Source organism: Bubalus kerabau, chromosome 7, assembly GCF_029407905.1.
Source record: "Bubalus kerabau isolate K-KA32 ecotype Philippines breed swamp buffalo chromosome 7, PCC_UOA_SB_1v2, whole genome shotgun sequence".
Classification (NCBI taxonomy): domain Eukaryota; kingdom Metazoa; phylum Chordata; class Mammalia; order Artiodactyla; family Bovidae; genus Bubalus; species Bubalus kerabau.
Window position 1 is genome coordinate 26502975 of NC_073630.1, and position 19941 is coordinate 26522915.

General features: G+C 38.4%; 1 protein-coding gene across 3 annotated transcripts in view; it reads right to left on the reverse strand.

Annotated features, from left to right (window-relative positions):
- Positions 1–8834: 8834 nt before the first annotated feature.
- Positions 8835–19941, reverse strand: part of PPA2 (inorganic pyrophosphatase 2) — a 217184-nt gene continuing 206077 nt past the window's right edge. For all 3 annotated transcript variants that reach the window (XM_055587874.1, XM_055587872.1, XM_055587873.1), the window contains 2 exons: positions 10297–10333; positions 8835–9040 (listed from right to left, as the gene is read on the reverse strand). In XM_055587874.1, coding sequence (XP_055443849.1) covers positions 9012–9040; positions 10297–10333 — 66 coding nt within the window. In that variant the 3' untranslated portion in view covers positions 8835–9011. The remainder of the gene's footprint in view (positions 9041–10296; positions 10334–19941) is intronic.

The window sequence follows — 19941 nt, forward strand, 5'->3', positions numbered from 1 at the left end:
TTATGGCAAATAGATGGGGAAACAGTGGAAACAGTGTCAGACTTTATTTTCTGGGGCTCCAAAATCATTGCAGATGGTGACTGCAGCCATGAAATTAAAAGATGCTTACTCCTTGGAAGGAAAGTTATGACCAACCTAGACAGCATATTCAAAAGCAGAGACATTACTTTGCCAACAAAGGTCCAGCTAGTCAAGGCTATGGTTTTTCCAGTGGTCATGTATGGATGTGAGAGTTGGACTGTGAAGAAGGCTGAGCACCAAAGAATCGATGCTTTTGAACTGCGGTGTTGGAGAAGACTCTTGAGAGTCCCTTGGACTGCAAGGAGATCCAACCAGTCCATTCTGAAGGAGATCAGCCCTGGGATTTCTTTGGAAGGACTGATGTTAAAGCTGAAACTCCAGTACTTTGGCCACCTCATGCGAAGAGCTGATTCATTGGAAAAGACCCTGATGCTGGGAGGGATGGGGGCAGGAGGAGAAGGGGATGGCAGAGGATGAGATGGCTGGATGGCATCACCGACTCGATGCACATGAGTTCAAGTAAACTCCGGGAGTAGGTGATGGACAGGGAGGCCTGGTGTGCTGCAATTCATGGGGTTGCAAAGAGTCAGACACAACTGAGCAACTGAACTGAACTGAAATACATATATTTATATAAAACTATCATAGTAGCAACAACAACAAAATATCCTATCTTAGAAAGGATAGTAAAGAAGAAACTAAAAATCGCAAATACAGCTGCTGGCAATGTAAGTGGAAAAACTTTCATGAGAATATATTTTTGCAAAAAATGTTTCTTATTCTATGATGCCATCTAATAGGATTTATACTAAGAAAATGAGCTCAAAGAAGGAAAACCTGGCAATTGACTGGACTACTGTAGAAATCTCATAAGGGGTCTTCCTGTTTCCATCCTTGTGCTACATGAACCCCCGACCCTCTCCACCATCCAGCACAATCTATTTTCAACTTAGCAGTGGCAGCAACCCAGTCCTCCGCTCAGGACTCTCCTGTGGCTCCTCATTCATAACCAGAGGCCAAGTCTTGTGTTGGCTGACAGGCCATGCAAGGCCCTCCCTGCTGCCTTTTCTGTTACTCTGCTCTCACTCTCCCCTCCAGCCACACAGCCTGCTTGCTGTCCCTCCAAGTTGGTCACACTCCTACCTTAGGGCCTTTGTCCTGAGGGTCTCCTTTGCCTCAGTTCTGTTCCTGCAGAGACCCACATGGGCCGATTTTGCTTCTCAACCCTTTTCCTGGCTGTCATCTTCCTAAGATGCCTGTCTTTGACTTCCTCAGTTCAAAACTCTAATTCACATTCCTAGCCCTGAATAAATGGCACCCCACTCCAGTACTCTTGCCTGGAGAATCCCATGGACAGAGGAGCCTGGTAGACTACAGTCCATGGGGTTGCTAAGAGTTGGACACGACTGAGCGACTTCACTTTCACTTTTCACTTTCATGCAATGGAGAAGGAAATGGCAACCACTCCCGTATTCTTGCCTGGAGAATCCCAGGGACAGAGGAGCCTGTTGGGCTGCCATCTATGGGGTCTCACAGAGTCAGATATGACTGACACGACTTAGCAGCAGCAGCAGCCCTGAATAAAAGCTGGATTTCTGATTCTCCCTTCCCTCATTCTCTTCTATATACTATAGAATTACTTACAATATTTATGCTCTTTCTTTCCCACACAAAATACAAGATCCACAAGGGCAGGGATTTTTGTCAGTTTTGCACTGATATATCCTAAAAACTTGGGCTAGTACATGGCCCTTACACATAGAGAGTCAATAAATAACTGTTGAATGAGTGAAGTTTAAAATAGCAAAGAGGAGGAAGCATGTCTGAAAACAGAGGGTTGGCTAATCAAAATCACAGTAATGGGATGCCTTCTGGATGGATGTCATCAAATCCCTGAATCTTTCTGCATTGATTGGACCCATTCAAACCAGGTACTTTAAAAAGACGACAGAGCCCTTTCTGTGTCAGGGATTCTGAATAGAGAAGAGGAAGCACTGGCGGCTTCCCTCGCGGGCTATGAGGACACCTGGAGAGTCTCGGTGCTCAGGAAAAGGACAGCTGCGCTGTTGGACCTGACAAGAGAGAGCTCAATATTTTTTGACTGAAGGAAAGAACAGCTTATGCCTTCTGTCCGGGCTGCACTGGGCTCCTGGCTCCTTTTAAGGTGGGGAATAACCTGAGAAGTGGAGTTTGTTTCCCACAAATAGGGCAAATGTCAGCTCAGTCACAGAAACCCTGGCCCCTGACTGACAAGGACTCGCATGTTTCACGGAGCTCTCCTGTCTCCTGCTCCCACCACTGTCTTCTCTCCTCCCATCAGAGCAGAGCCACCTCTTTGCTGACTCCTACAGGCTGTAGCATTAGAAAGCCCCTTCACTCTCACTGTGTCTTAGGAAGCCAGAAGCCAGGTGTGGGGCTGTGGGCCAATTATTATGGACTCTAGTAACTTTCAATTCAGTTCAGTCGCTCAGTTGTGTCCGACTCTTTGCAACCTCATGAATCGCAGCACGCCAGGCCTCCCTGTCCATCACCAACTCCCGGAGTTCACTCAGACTCACGTCCATCGAGTCAGTGATGCCATCCAGCCATCTCATCCTCTGTCATCCCCTTCTCCTCCTGCCCCCAATCCCTCACAGCATCAGTCTTTTCCAATGAGTCAACTCTTCGCATGAGGTGGCCAAAGTACTGGAGTTTCAGCTTTAGCATCAGTCCTTCCAAAGAAATCCCAGGGCTGATCTCCTTCACAATGGACTGGTTGGATCTCCTTGCAGTCCAAGGGACTCTCAAGAGTCTTCTCCAACACCACACTTCAAAAGCATCCATTCTTTGGTGCTCAGCTTTCTTCACAGTCCAACTCTCACATCCATACATGACCACAGGAAAAACCATAGCCTTGACTAGACGGACCTTTGTTGGCAAAGTAATGTCCCTGCTTTTCAATATGCTATCTAAGTTGGTCATAACTTTTCTTCCAAGGAGTAAGTGTCTTTTAATTTCATGGCTGCAGTCACCATCTGCAGTGATTTTGGAGCCCCCCAAAATAAAGTCTGACACTGTTTCCACTGTTTCCCATGAAGTGATGGGACCAGATGCCATGATCTTCGTTTTCTGAATGTTGAGCTTTAAGCCAACTTTTTCACTCTCCACTTTCACTTTCATCAAGAGGCTTTTGAGTTCCTCTTCACTTTCTGCCATAAGGGTGGTGTCATCTGCATATCTGAGGTTATTGATATTTCTCCCAGCAATTTTGATTCCAGCTTGTGCTTCCTCCAGCCCAGCGTTTCTCATGATGTACTCTGCATAGAAGTTAAATAAGCAGGGTGACAATATACAGCTTTGACGTACTCCTTTTCCTATTTGGAACCAGTCTGTTGTTCCATGTCCAGTTCTAACTGTTGCTTCCTAACCTGCATACAGGTTTCTCAAGAGGCAGGTCAGGTGGTTTGGTATTCCCATCTCTTTCAGAATTTTCCACAGTTGATTGTGATCCACACAGTCAAAGGCTTTGGCATGGTCAATAAAGCAGAAATAGATATTTTTCTGGAACTCTCTTGCTTTTTCGAATATCCAGATGTTGGCAATTGGATCTGTGGTTCCTCTGTCTTTTGTAAAACCAGCTTGAGCATCTGGAAGTTCACAGTTCACATATTGCTGAAGCCTGGCTTGGAGAATTTTGAGCATTACTTTACTAGCGTGTGAGATGAGTGCAATTGTGCGGTAGTTTGAGCATTCTTTGGCATTGCCTTTCTTTGGGATTGGAATGAAAACTGATCTTTTCCAGTCCTGTGGCCACTGCTGAGTTTCCCAAATTTGCTGGCATATTGAGGGCAGAACTTTCACAGCATCATCTTTCAGGATTAGAAATAGCTCAACTGGAATTCCATCACCTCCACTAGCTTTATTCATAGTGATGCTTTGTAAGGCCCACTTGACTTCACATTCCAGGATGTCTGGCTCTAGGTGAGTGATCACACCATTGTGATTATCTTGGTTGTGAAGATCTTTTTTGTACAGTTCTTCTGTTTATTCCTGCCATCTCTTCTTAATATCTACTGCTTCTGTTAGGTCCATACCATTTCTGTCCTTTATCAAGCCCATCTTTGTATGAAATGTTCCCTTGGTATCTCTAATTTTCTTGAAGAGATCTCTAGTCTTTCCCATCCTGTTGTTTTCCTCTATTTCTTTGCATTGGTCGCTGAGGAAGGCTTTCTTACCTCTTCTTGCTATTCTTTGGAACTCTGCATTCAGATGCTTATATCTTTCCTCTTCTCCTTTGCTTTTCACTTCTCTTCTTTTCACGGCTATTTGTAAGGCCTCCTCAGACAGCCATTTTGCTTTTTTGCATTTCTTTTCCATGGGGATGGTCTTGATCCCGGTCTCCTGTACCATGTCACGAACCTCCGTCCATAGTTCATCAGGCACTCTATCTATCAGATCTAGTCCCTTAAATCTATTTCTCACTTCTACTGTATAATCATAAGGGATTTGATTTAGGTCATACATGACTGGTCTAGGGGTTTTCCCTACTTTCTTCAATTTAAGTCTGAATTTGGCAATAAGGAACTAGTAACTTTGGTAACTTATAAATCAGAAGTGATTCTCATCAGGTCTAGATATTTCTGATTTGAAATGGAAAATATTTTCATATATTTAATACTAATATTAAACATTACTATATTTAGTATTTAATACTAAACTTCATATAACTTTTATTCCCTTTCATTTTTTTCCTAACAGGAGGTTGTGGTAATATTATACATGAGTCCACTATGAAGGCAGACACCTAGTTTTCTTTCTGCTCTTTTTTAGGGTTAAGATAACCTCAAACAGAACATTAACATGAAGAAATTCCCAGTATGATCTATCCCTGTATCATCTAAACCAATGGGCTTAAAATTTTAGAAGACTGATGGGAGTAGGGAAAACAAGGTTATGGCCTCACCCCCAGAAATTCTGATTTAACAGATTTTAGGGAAAGTCAGAAATCTGTACTTTAAGAAGTATTCTAAGTGATTCCAGAGCAAGTGTTTCACAGACCCCAGTGGCAAACACCAATATACACCTTGGACAGAATATAGTAAGGAGGCTGAAAAGAGCATACCTGACCCAAGAATTTAAAGATGTGATCCACCGTATAATAAGATGGCAACAATAAGTCATAAAAATAAGTCAGCAGTCACAAAAGACATCTTTACCTATGACAAGGAAGTGATTTATTCCCAGAAGCAAATCATCAAATGCTGCTATTGGTGAGCAAACACAGTGCTAAAAATGCATGTCGTCCTTGATGGAGAACTGGAGTCTACGAAATTCAGTGAGTTTCCTCTGCAGAATAATGGAGCAATACTAAATGTATCATATATAAAATGATTCAGTCTGTAAGTGAAAAAAAGCTCATAAAAAGTTTCAGATATTTGCAATAATAGGTAGTTTGAGAAAAACAAATCTTGGACAGTTCATCCCTTTTTTTCATATCCATGGAGCTGGCTGTGGGTGTTACCTAAAATCCCATCCATGGGTCACTTTGGGTTTCCTAATTTGTTTTAGGCACTTTTAAAAATGAATCATTCTTTTTCTACCCCTTCATATCCCTGCAGGAGTTTTCCTTTATAATTATATAGTGTAAAATCTATTCAGGTTACAGTTAGTTCCTTGAGAATGGGTTGGCAAAAACCAGATATGCCTGGAAGATACTCTCAAACAGCATGAAGCAGATTTCACTGAAATGTGATTGTCACTGTATTAACAATGACTATGTGGCAATGTAGATTCTTATAAGAAAAGATAAAATTCAAAATGATGCATTTAAGATTATAACTGCATAAAACCCTACACTATGAAGCAACTGTGACTGACCATGCTGTGGTGAGCACGACTCACTGAGCGGGTAGCATCCAAGCACCACTGAGCACCAGGAGAAAGGGGGCCGAACGCACGGTGTGGGTTACTCTCCAAGACGCCCACCAGACATGGATTCTTCTCCAGCTCTTAGGAGATTAATATGCTACATGGTACAAGCCAATCATCTATTCTCTGATAATTCAGCTTATTCATTAGCACAGACCCTCTTCACAATTGAAAATTTGTATTTAACTTACAGTTCGCTCTCTGTATATGTGGTTCCTCTGTATCTGCAGTTCACACCCAATGGATTAAACCAAGTATCAGAGCAGATCATGTAGTATTTACTACTTAAAAAGGGTGCATAAAACTGGATCCACACAATTCAAACTCATGCTGTTCAAGGGACTGTATCAATGGTTATACCCTGTATCTCTCTGTATGTATTATTATTTCCTTAACTTAAATCAAGTTGTTATAATATACAAAATTAAAAACAATAGATTCTCGCTTTACATTCTTTGATGTCCATCAGAGGTTTACACATTTCCAAAGACATCTCAAGTGAACTATTTCACTTGGGCTCATCACTTAAACTCATCTATAAAACAGGCATGCTCTGGGTTTTGCCCATATCACAAGGTGGCTGTAGGTGGGAAGCAGCATGCACAGCAGGATGGAAAAGCCATAGCATTCAGAGCCATGCATGAATTCTACTTCTGGCTCTGAAACTTACTAGCTGTGCAACCTCGGTCAAGTCATTGAACTTCTCGGAGCCACAATGTGAAGTGGGCTGTCTCTACCTTATAGGGCGTATGCATGCACAACATACAGCAGATGCTCAAGAAAAGCTACCTATTATCATAGTGGTGCCATGTAAACCATAAAACATATTATGTAAATGCAATGTGTTCATAGTGATAGTAGAAAGAAAGAGCAGAAAAATATAAAAACAGAACTGGCAATAGAAGCACAGTACTGGGAGTGTGAAAAGTACAAGATGTGCTTGGAGAGGGGTAACATGACGTAGCTGAAAGATAGCGCTCCGGAGTTTTATTCTCAAGAATGCAAAAGGCCACTAAAGGCATTTTGAGAAAAGTCTAACATTAAGGCAGTATCTATGCTTTAGGAAAATACTTTTTGGGAATGTGGAAAATGATATGGAGGAAGAAAAGCCAGGGGCAGGACAACAACTTGGTTAGGAGACAAGAGGGCATGAAATTGGGCTGGAACAAGGGGAATGAGGCAGGGCACTGGGTCTGGAGGTGAAGAGCTAGATGGCTGATATAACGGTCCAAGTGAAATGAAGGGGTAATGGGTATGTTAAGGGTATAAAGTAATAAAGAGGATAAAGAAACATTTAGATGGTCTTCTTGAGTAAAGAAAGGAGAAAAGTGAAAGTGTGAGGGTGTTAGCTGCTCAGCTGTGTTCGACTCTCTATGACTCCATGCACTGTAGCCATTGGACTCCTCTGTCCATGGAATTCTCCAGGAAAGAATACTGAAGTGGGTTGCCATTCCCTTTTCCAGTGGGTCTTCCCAAACCAGGGATCAAACTCAGGTCTCCAGCACTGCAGGCAGATTCTTTAGATTCTTCACCGTCTGAGCCACCAGGGAAGCCCATTCAATATGGTTTCAAGGGCCTGCATGGGTGACTAGGAGAATGTTAATTCAAGAACAAGGGAGGATGAGTTTAGTTTCGTTCAAGAGGAATCAAAGGCATTTAAAGAGATGCCCAATAGACCCCAGGAGAAAGACCTGAGTTTCTTATGTAGACTTGGGAGTCATCACCATAGAGATGAGAAGTAAATCTGATAGGACTCAATGAGAATCAAAGTTTAGAATTTACAAAGTAATTATAGGAAAGAGTCTTAATAAATGTAAACACATTTACACAGGACTAAGAGGACAGTGGTTGGCTAAATAAGTCTCTACCAGCAGTGGACTCTGAGAACCATTGTATCTACAAAAATCTTATTAGTTTACTACATTTATCCTTTTTACATTAACCCTTATAAATAAAAGCTAATAAAACCATTGGGTTCCTTCATGCATATAAATTAGGATTGGCCAAAACTCAGGGCTTCTCTGTTTATAATAGCTGGGACATGGAAGCAACATAGATGTCTATCAGCAGACGAATGGATAAGGACATTGTGGTACATATATGCTGCTACTGCTAAGTCGCTTCAGTTGTGTCCGACTCTGTGCGACCCCATAGAAGGCGGCCCACCAGGCTACCCCGTCCCTGGGATTCTCCAGGCAAGAACACTGGAGTGGGTTGCCATTTCCTTCTCCAATGCATGAAAGGGAAAAGTGAAAGTGAAGTCGCTCAGTCCTGTCTGACTCTTCGCGACCCCATGGTCTGCAGCCCACCAGGCTCCTCTGTCCATGGGATTTTCCAGGCAAGAGTACTGGAGTGGGGTGCCATTGCCTTCTGGAATATTACTGAGCTATAAAAAAGAAGGCATCTTAGTCAGTTCTAATGAGGTGGATGAAACTACAGCCTATTATATACAGAGTGAAGTAAGTCAGAAAGAGAAACACCAATATGGAATTTAGAAAGATGGTAACGATGACCCTATATGCAAGACAGCAAAAGAGACACAGATGTAAAGAACAGACTTTTGGACGATGTGGGAGAAGACAAAGGCGGGATGATATGAGAGAATAGCATTGAAACATGTATATTACCATATGTAAAACAGATGACCAGTGCAAGTTTGATGCATGAAGCAGGGCACTCAAAGCTGGTGCACTGGGACAACCCAGTGGGAGAGGGGTTCAGGAAGGGGGGACACCTGTACACCTGAGGCTGATTCACATTGATATATGGCAAAACCACCACAGTATTGTAAAGTAATTAGCCTCCAATTAAAATAAACTAATTTAAAAAAACCTCAGTGCCTCTAAATTTCCGCTATGAAATTCAACAAAATCTTTTCATATCAATAAATATTCAAAGGCGACTAATTCAAAAATGTCAATGTTTATTTACACATTGCATATTGCAAAAAGCTTGAAGAAAAAAAAAGAAGTTTCAACAGGAAGTTAATTAGCAAATTCTGCCTGTTTCTAGCACTTGGGAGAGGTTGAATCTTGGCGTTCTTAGAGACTGGAATCTTGATGGCAGGTCTTCAGATGTTCTAATCACTTGCCAAGGAAGTGCCATACTTGATCTGTATTTAAAATGGGGAAGCAGGGTGTGAGGGAAGGGGTGAAGAGGGAGAGAGAAGGGAAGAAAGGAGAAGACAAATTAAATTTAGACTTTTCAGAAGTATTCAGACAGATAAAAACAATCAGAACTTAGGGTGACACAGTTCTATACTTAAAGTCACTCACCTTTAAACTCTTGTTCTAAGTTCTCTCATTTGGCTCAGGTCTGATATTCTAGAGACTCCCACTTTATTTCATACATCTTGCTGGGTTCTTTAGTCTTTACTGATTAATACTGAGGTTAAGTATCCTAACTACAGCATGAAAGGTCTAGGCAAACCCTGTACTGTAAAATGTGACTGCCTGTCAAATAGCCCAAATGGGATAGTATTGCAAAGAAACAATGTTACTTTCCCCTATAAGGAATAGAGCTTGCCTCCCCATGAAATTATTATCTATAGATTTGCTCCTTTCTAGACATCTTAGAACTTGGACCCACAGTAAATAGTTCTAATTTTTCTTCCAAACTTGCAAGTTGAGTATTCTAATATTTTATATTAAAACAAAAAGACAAAAAACCTTGCAATATTTTAAAAGACAGATGATACATACATATTTTGAAATTTTTACTACGGAACATTTTTATTTCTTTTTCACAACAGCTTTGAATAATGGTAATTTAAAAATTCTATTTTTAATTCTACTTTAAATTTTGATTTTAACATCTTCAGTTAAAATGAGTGGGGACTTCCCTGGTGGTGCAGTGGTTAAGTATTCGCCTTCCCAGTGCAGGCGACACAGGTTCTATCCCTGGTCGGGACCAGGGGAGCTAAGATCCCACATGCCACAGGGCAACCAAGCCCACACGCTGCCCACGCACCACAGCAAAAATCCTGCGTGCCGCAACTAAGCCCCGATGCAGCCAAATAAATAAACAGTAAGAATATAAAATGAGTGATTTATTAAAATAATGATAGATAATAAATAAAATTTCACCAATGCAGACATTAAAAGTCTTAAAATTTATCCGAACTAGCTGGAAACTTGGTACTTCACCAACAAAGTCACTGCACAAACTACTTTCCAGACTAAAAGTAATAAATGTGCATTGTCTGAAATTAGAAAATAACTGATTTCATCTGAAAGTTTTAATGGCTATTTTAAAATGTACTTTACTTAGTTTATATCATTTTTAATCTACTGTATTTTTTTGGGTCTCCACTACTGTAAACAAATAAATTTACATATCTAGCTCCTTGAGAACCAACATATATCATACCTTCTTCATTACTTCCTTTATTCAATGAAAATGACACCTGAAAGACAAGAACAGAGTCTCTGTTATAACAAATATTTAGATGTGCAAGTTATACTCAGAATGTTTTTTTTAAAAAAAACAACAACATAAAATTATAGAAAAAAGTTTACACACAATGGTTCTCTAACCTAAAAAAAGTGAATACTCCTCTTTACCTTTTTATTATTATTGCCTATTCTTTTAAATAAACAAACCATAGGCTTAAGAGTCAAATAAGATAAAAAGCATTCTTAAAAATATTTTCTCTCATTAACCCATGGGGACTACTGAGAATATGAAGAGACATTTTCTTTCAGTTGCTTCCTTGGCTGGGGCTTTAGAATAAAAATCCGACACACACGTTCATAGACATGCATGCACAGGTGCAAAGAAGCACACACACTATTTAGCTGTCTCCTAGAGTATTTAAATTAATTTTTCTACTTTGATGACCGTGCCAAGATTCTTAGAATATATATAATCTGTGGTAGACAAGATTGAAAGAAAAGTTTTTCTGAGATATAAGATTTTTTCCTAATTATGAATATATTTTTAAAGGTTTTTTCCTCAAACCTTATTGGGAGATCTATTACTCACAGAAAAGAATGCAGAAAGCTGCAAAATATTAGAATAAAATCTGTGTAACCATCACCCGAGTCAAGAAATGGAACATGCCAGGCACTTCCCCAATCATAGGCTCTTCTCCCTGAGGAATAACCACCACTCTGATTTTATAACACACTTTTCAGATTTCAAATTTAATCATCAAGTTCTAATTCTCTCAATCTGCTCAGCCTCGGGGGGAAAGAGGCTGATATATGAGGTCAGTGGCAAATGTACCAAAGGAATCATGTACCACACACCTGAGTATTCAACCTAAAAAGCATTACAGAAAAGAAATGAACAAACTATTCTAACTAAAACATTTATCATTACATTTAAAAAATAATTCTAATAACTTTTTATTTATTTACTCTTAAAATAAATTTCTTGGTTGGTAGAATATATTCAAAATGTATAAAGCCCCATTTTGTAAAAGAAAATGAACCATAACACTCAGAGACAATAACGATGAAAGTCTGGGAATAAAGTTTTTTCACATTTTTCTATAATAATATTAATATATGCCAAAAGACAGACCAACATTAAATTGATTCTTAAACATAACACTTACAGAAAATGGAAGAACAAAAAAAAACGCACAGAGCTACAGTGTAAAGTGACCTAATCCCAACCCTCACTCCCAGGAGTCACCATCACATTTTCCTTGTAATTAATAAAGGGAGGATTTTCAGTTACTTCCTTCTCCTAATTTCTCTATCGGAGATGAATGTGGGCACCCTCTACTCATTGAAGATAAATTCTCCAGGAAAATGAATTGCTTTATAAGTGAGTGACTGAAAGGTGCTTAGTCGTGTCCAACTCTTTGCGACCCCATGGACTATACAGTCCATGGAATTCTCCAGGCCAGAACACGGGATTGGGTAGCTTTTCCCTTCTCCAGGGGACCTTCCCAACCCAGGGATTGAACCCAGGTCTCCCGCATTGCAGGCAGATTCTTTACCAACTGAGCCACAATATACACCCATTCTAAACATGCGATCTCCTCTCCTTTCCTGCTCCAAAAATATTTCTCACGAATAATCATTTCTTTAATTTCTCTCAAACAAATCTAGTGTTTTCATTACCGAAATATTACTCTTTTAATCAACCAAAGAAGGCTTACTCTGGCCTCTGTCCCTATTCATGTATAAACTTTATGTTAAATTAATATAACTTTAATACAACTGCTTTTTACTCCTTCAGATAATCCCACTGGATCCCTGTGAAAGCATTTTCACCTGTAGGTTACATTTGTTCAAATTAATAAACAAACATGATACACTCAACCAACATAAAATCTTGCTTTACCACATGATATGAGAATTGATATTCTTTTACTTTATTATAAGGATTCAAAATTAAAGAGAAAAAAGTTTCTGATTTTTCATTCAAGTGCAGTAGGGTTTCAGTTGAATTACATTATCTTGGGTATTCTCTCCAGGCATTATGTTTCCATGGTTCATAAAGCAATTACTCTATATTCATGTTTTTCTTCTTACAGTTTTATTGAGATATAACTGACATGCAGCATCGTGTAAGTTTAAGGAGTACAGCATAATGATTTAATTTACATCATGAAATGATTACCACAATGTGTTTAGTGAACATCCATCATTATCATATAGATACAAAATTAAATAATTTTTTCTCAGGATTTACTTTTGTTAAATATTTTTTTATACAGACCATTTTTACAGTCTTTATTGAATTTATTACAATATTGCTTCTATTTTATGGTTTTGTTCCCTTTGGCCATGAGGCATGTGGGATCTTAGCCCCTCAACCAGGGATCAAACCCATACGCCCTGCAATGGAAGAAGTCCTAACCACTGAACTCCCAGGGGAGTTCCAGGAGTTACCCTCTTAACAACTTTCACACATAGCATATAGCACTACTAACTATATTTATCATGCTCTACATTACATCTCTAGTACTTCTAACTGGAGGTTTGTACCTTTTGCTGCCTTCATTTAATTCTTCCTCCTCTCACTTTCCACCTCTGGCAACCACAAATCTGGTCTCTTTTTCTATGAGTGTATGAATGACCTACCACACTATGTTACTTCCTGGCACACAATATAGTGATTTGGTATTTCTATACATTACAAAGTAGTCACCACGATTAATCTAGTTACCATTTTTTATCACACAAAGATATTACAATGATACTGACCATATTCCCCTTGCTGTACACTTCATCCCATGAGTCACCTATTTGGTAACTGGAAGTATATTCACTTTGTTTTCACAATTTCTTTTCTGATTTATGAGTCAATAAAACATGACCAGTTCTTAGTTATCCATAAACATAATGTAAGAGTATTTTAAGTTTGTCTAAGTTTAATAAACGTTCTCTTCCTTTCATGAACATATACAATTGGCTAAAATTCTATTTTACTTTCACCTTTCTTTGAGTGGTAATGCAGTGAAGCTTTTAAGCAAAAAAGGAAAACGAAGGAGGAGATATAAGGTGACTAGAATCAGATCTGGATTTATCAAGAAAACGCCTTATTTAAAGTTTTTTTAATAGTGAATTGCCACAAAGATGCTTATTTTCAGAATCACAAATTAGAGAGATCTGTATGGCATGAATATTGTAGTGTGACCTCATTAGAAAAATCACACCCACAGAAAGTCTCCCCTCTAAAGGGAAACACAGTCCTCTTTGACAGAGATGTAAAGTGAGTGCCCACAGAGGGACGGTCTCCTGCAGTGGCAGTCCAAGCAGTCCAGATAAGAGAACCTCCCAGTCAGACTGACTTCAGAACTTAGTTCTGAGTTGGCTTGATTTCAACAACCAGACTCCAAGGATGGTATCTTGTTCTGAGATGTGCAAGGAAACTGTGGCTGCCGTCCTCAGTAGCTCTAAGCAGAGATGAAGGGCATGCCCAAAGGAAATCATCTGAGAAGCATGCAGCTAAAAGTCCTATCCAACAACTCTAATGAACTGCAACATCATTCTGCTGGTTATTACTTCTCATATTTGAAACTATTTAACAATATTCACTCACTGGTAATTTCCTATTAGGGCACAGAACCCCAAAATACACACTTCTAAACTACCTGGTCTATCGATCATCTTTGTTGTGGACCTCTAGAAAAACCTAAATATGGCTTTGATGTGAATTTTTTTTTAAAAAAGACTCAGACTCACATGAGACACTGTTGATGATGGATTTATAAAGTCCTTCATCTGGATTCATCTTTGATTTAGTATGTAAATACAAACATGCAATTTATAAGACTGCTGGTAAACTTTAGTGATGAGCGACAGCTAGAGTATATATTGATGGCGTTAAATGCCACTGGAACTCCTTCTAAGGCCCTGGTCTCCTGAATGCACTGCTCTTTACAATTCAGCTAAGAAGTCTTGACATCAAATATAAAATGACCATCCAAAATTTCACACAGCACTGTGGACGTACTGATTTACTGAATAAATAAGATCTACCCAAGGTAGTCAGAATAATACTTTTAATTAAACTTGAAATTTCCCCTCACTTTTTTCCTTCAAGGCTCCTCTCCATGCCTCCATGCACCATCAGCATTGTCATCTAGCTTGCTGTGCTCCAGATTTGCACTCCGGAGACTGCTTGCAGTGGAAGTCTGGTCAGGCGAAGGTGAAAACAAGTCAGACTGAGACAGCCAAGACTTCACTGGGAGGCGTTCTATTCTCCCAGTTTTAGACGTCTTTCCCCTTTTGGGAAGTTTTCCATCACTGCTGTGATCTAAAGGTCCACAGTGTCACAGGACTGGGTCCCTGCAGCTAAGCAGGAGTGTGGTTACTTATTCTCCTTGGTCTGAATTGCAGCTTCTAACAGCTTTAAATCTCTGCGGCTACCGGGCTGTGTAGGGTCTGAGGCTAGGCTAGGATTCCACCGCAATGGGTCTGGTTCTCTCTCTCAGTCCTATGTGCACTGAGATTGTGTGCAGAATCTCACAAAGTTCAAACTTTGTTTTGTTTTTTTTTTCTTCCAATAAAATAACTATAACCAGCACATACTCAGTTCTTACCACATAACCTAATTCAAACTTCTCCCAACTTTGCATGCTGCCCAGAGGGTGTCCATTTCCAGAGAGAGCAAAATACAAGGAAAGTACTTGAACAGAAAGAAATGTGTGGGAGAATTTTAGGGCAAGAAATTCCCAGACAGGATAAATGGTTAAGTACTACACTGAGTTATTATGTTGTGGACACTAACTCACTCTTTCTCCTAATCTTTTCTGCTAAGTCTCTGAAAAAGGACTACTTTTCATACAATAATGTAAACTAGGTTGACTCACTGCTCATGCATTAATGGAACGGGATACCTCATGAAGAGCTCTCTTCATCACTGGAAGTAGTCAAGAGGCTGGAATACTCAAAAAAATATTCAAGAAGGGGCTTCTCTCTGTGGTCAAATTAATTATTAATACAATAGGGACAATAAACCCCAATATTTAACTAATACTTTCTAGCTGCTCTCCATTTTACCTGGACTACCTAATTCAGTTCTCCACAATAGCCCTCAGTACAAGGAAAATACTATTATTAGTTCCTTATTTTATAAATAAGGAAACCAAGGCATAAATAATTTAAGCAATTTGCTTCCAACTGTGAATAAGAGTTGGGATTTGGATGCAGACAGTCTGATTTCAGAAAACGATTTTTTTTTTCCTTGAAGTTTTGCTGAACCAAAACTGACATGGGATAAACTGCACACATTTATAGTGTACGGTTTGATAAGTTTTGATATGTACACACACACACATACTCATGAAACCATTAACACTATTAAGATAATAATCATAGTCACTATCAATCCCAAGTTCCTTCCATCCCTGTAAGTGATTGTAATCCCTCCAACCAATCACCTGTTCTGTGTCAGTATAGTGTCTGCATATTCTAAAATTATAAATGGTATAATACATGTATATCTGCCTTTTTCTATTCCATATAATTTTTCTTTAATTCAGCCATGTCATAGCATGTATCAATAATTCATTTCTTTTTATGGCTGAGTATTTCCTCATACAAATATACCACAATTTATTTCTATTGATAGAAATATGGTTTGTTTCCAATTTTTGTCTATTACAAATAAAGCCACCATAAATAAGTCTCTGTATGAACAAAGGCTTCCATTTCTATTGGGGAAATATCTAATTAAGAGTTAAGTGGCTAGATCATATGGTAGGTATATGTTTAACTTTCTAAGAAAATGCCAAACTGTTTCCCAAAGTAGTTTTACCATTTTGCATTCCAACAAGCAGGGTGTGGGAGCTCCAGTTTGGTTTTCAATTTGCAGATACACATCCTCCTAATGACTGGTAAAGTTGAGCATCATCTCCTGTTTTCAGCATACCTTCTTTGGCAAAGTAGCCATTCGTATGTTTTGCAGTTTTTGTGGTGGGAGGGTGATGTTTTGTTTTCTTATTATTCAATTATGAGGATTCTTTAAGTTCTAGATACAAGTCCCTTTATCAGGCATACAATTTTCAAACATTTTCTTGCAGCACATAGCTTATTTTCATTCTCCTAAGAGTGTCATTTACAGAAAAAAAATTAATTTTGATGAAGTTCAACTCAACATTTAAACAAAACAGATTGTACTTGGAGTGCAAGGAGATCCAACCAGTCCATTCTAAAGGAAATCAACCCTGAATATTCACTGGAAGGACTGATGCTGAAGCTGAAACTTCAACACTTTGGCCACCTCATGCAAAGAACTGACTCATTTGAAAAGACCCTGACGCTGGGAAAGACTGAGGGCAGGAGAAGGGCATGACAGAGGGTGAAATAGGTGGACGGCATCACCGACTCAATGGACATGGGTTTGGGTGGACTCTGGGAGTTGGTGATGGACAGGGAGGCCTGGCGTGCTGCGATTCATGGGGTTGCAAAGAGTCGGACACAACTGAGCAACTGAACTGAACTGAACTGAACTGAACTGAAGTTAGTGTTATATCTAAGAAATCTTGCCTAACTAACCCAAGGTCAAAATTGGTTTAGTTTTCCATTTTAAATTTTGTCCTAGGATACACTTTAGAGAATTATAATACATAGTGCAAGGTATGGATTAAAGTGTTTTTTTCCCCCATATGGAATAATCAACTGTTCACGAACTATTTGTTGAAAAGATTATTACTTCAAAAACCAGTTGTCTACATATATGTAGGTCTATCTGTGGATTTGTTTTCACTGATCTCTTCTCTAGTTTTACACCATTACTACACTCTTTTCATTACTGTAGTTGTGTAAAATGACTGTAAGTCAGGTAGAATTAGTATTCTAACCTTGTTCTCCACAAAGTTATTGAGTCTAATTCTAGGTCCTTAGTATTTACATACATGGGTTTGCTGATTTCTACAAAAAAAGTGTATTGAAATCTGATTGATACTGCATTAAACCTGCAGATCAATTAGCGAATTGACATCATAACAATATTGAGTCTTCCAAATCATGAACATGAAATATTTTCCCATTTATTTAGTTCTACATCTATGGGCTATATGTGATAGTTTTCAGGGTTCAGGATCTTCACATATTTTTTTTTCCAGATTTATTCTGAAGTGTTTCACATTTTTGAAGCCATTATAAATAATGTATTTATTTTTAGTTTCTAATTTTTGTTGCTAATACATAAAAACACAACTGTTTACTGTATACTGAGCCTGTATCCTGCAACCTTGCTAAAACCACTTATTATAATAGCTTTTAGGTTCATTTTATTGAATATTCAATATAGACATTCATGCATCTCCCTTTACAACCTGTATGACTTTCCTTCTTTTTAATGCCTTACTGTACTGGCTAGAACCTTTGGTAAACGCTGAATAAAAGTAGTAGGAGTCAAGGCCCAGAGTTGTGTTTATAGAAAGATATTTTAAGTGCAGATTTAATTTGTTTGTACCTACCTCTTCTTCCGTGAACTTTGGTATTTTATGTATTTCAAGGAATCTGTCCAGTTTCATCCAAATTCTGAAATTAACTGATGCAAAGTTTTTCACAATATTTCTCTATCGTTCTATTATCTCCCAAATCAGTAGTGATGTCACTTGTCTCATTCCTGACATTAAAGATTTGTCTTCTCTTTTCTTTCCTGATCATTCTGGCTAAAGTTTTATCAATTTTGTCTTCACAAAGAATAAAGTTTTGGTTTCATTAATTTTATTTTTTTTTTCTGGGTATTCAAATACTGTTAATTATGAAATACTACAAAAACACAGAAAAGGTAAAGACCATTGTAACAAATATCTATTCTCTGGAATTTTTTTTTTAGAGTTAACATTTGGTTATTTCAGAAACTTTATAACTGAAGTCTCTTTCTCCCTATTCATCAAAACTAAAAACCTTATTTATTTTTATTCCTTCTCAGAAGTAACTTCTAACCACTAGGAGAAACACTGGCTGAAATCAGTGTTTATTGTTCTTATTTATGTTTCAAAAATGTGAAAAACATGTCTGTTTATATTCACTAAAAATCTATGGTGGCTACTTGGAGTGTTTTAAAATTTATTTCAACAATACACACAATGTTGCAAACATTTTTTTCACCCAAACCTGCACTTTCAGATTTTATCCATGTAGAGTTATATAGTTTTAATTCACATATTTTACCTATGGTATAGTATTCCACTGTATAAGTATACTACAGTTTGTCTACCCAGTTTTCTATTGACAGGCATTTGTTCAGTTTCCAACTTGCCCATGTCTGATTATAAAAAGACAGGTATTAGTGTCTCTATAGATTGTATATCTAGAAAGGTAACTTCAGAGTAGTGGGTTATAAGCACCTTCAACCATACTAGAAATTACTTAACTGCTTTTCAAGGTAGTTATACTAATTTATACTCCCGCAAGCACATCAACTAGTAAGAGAGGTCTCCTTTCCACATGTTTAAAAACACTTAATAAATGCTGGCCAATCTGATAACCATGAAATTGCACTGTGTCTCAAGTTTGATTTCACTGATCACTGCAGAAATACAGCAAATTTTCACATGTTTTCTGGTAACATAAATACCCTCTCTCGTGAGTTGCCCATTTATACTGCTTGCCCATTTTCCCCCCTACTGGGTTATTTTCCTCCTGTTGATTTGAATAAACTGTTAATCCTTTTATCACTTCATGCAAAGATCTCCCAATCAGTGGCATATCTTTAAACTTATTCTGTGGTATCTTTAATTGTTTACAGATTAAAAAACTTTGTTTAAATTTATCAGTCTTCTTTAGGTTATCCCTGGCCCTTTAATATTCCATATAAACTTTAGGATTATCTTACCAAGTTCAATGAAAATCCTATTGGAATTCTTATAAAAACAGATTGACTTCTTTAATTAACATGGGAGATACTGCCATTTTCATAACTAAGTATTCTCTTGAACTGCTGATAAGTCTATTTGGGTTGTCTGTTTGTTCTTGATTTAACATAGTTATTTATATTTTAAACAAGACTGGCAATTCATCTATGTTTAGAAAGGTATAGAGTATTCCTTTTTGATCACCTATAAACCTCCTATGTCTGTAATGTCTTCGTTTTAATTTTGGATATTGTTATTTATGTCTTCTTTCTTTCACGGTCCTTCCTGTAATGGTGGTTTAGTCGCTAAGTTGTGTTCACCTCTTGTGACTCAGTGGCCTGTAGCCCCCCAGGCTCCTCTGTCCATGAGATTCTCCAGGTAAGAATACTGAAGTGGGTTGCCATCTCCTTCTCCAGGGGCTCTTCCCCATCCAGGGATTGAACCCGGGTCTTCTGCACTGCAGGCGGACTCCTGACCGACTAAGCCACCAGGGAATTAAGTTTGTCCATGTTGTCAGCTCTATATGAAGAAAACCCAGCTGCTGTTTTAACAGATCCTTTCCATATCTCCTTGTTTTCTATTTCATTAAATATTTGCTCTACCCTATATAATTTTCTTTCCTATAATGTGAAAAGACAGGAAAAAAACAGAAATTGTTGAGTTGAACATTTAGCCTCTCAACTTTCTTTCTTCATTTCTGCTCTATATTTAATTCCTCTCAAAAACTGTTTTTGCAGCAT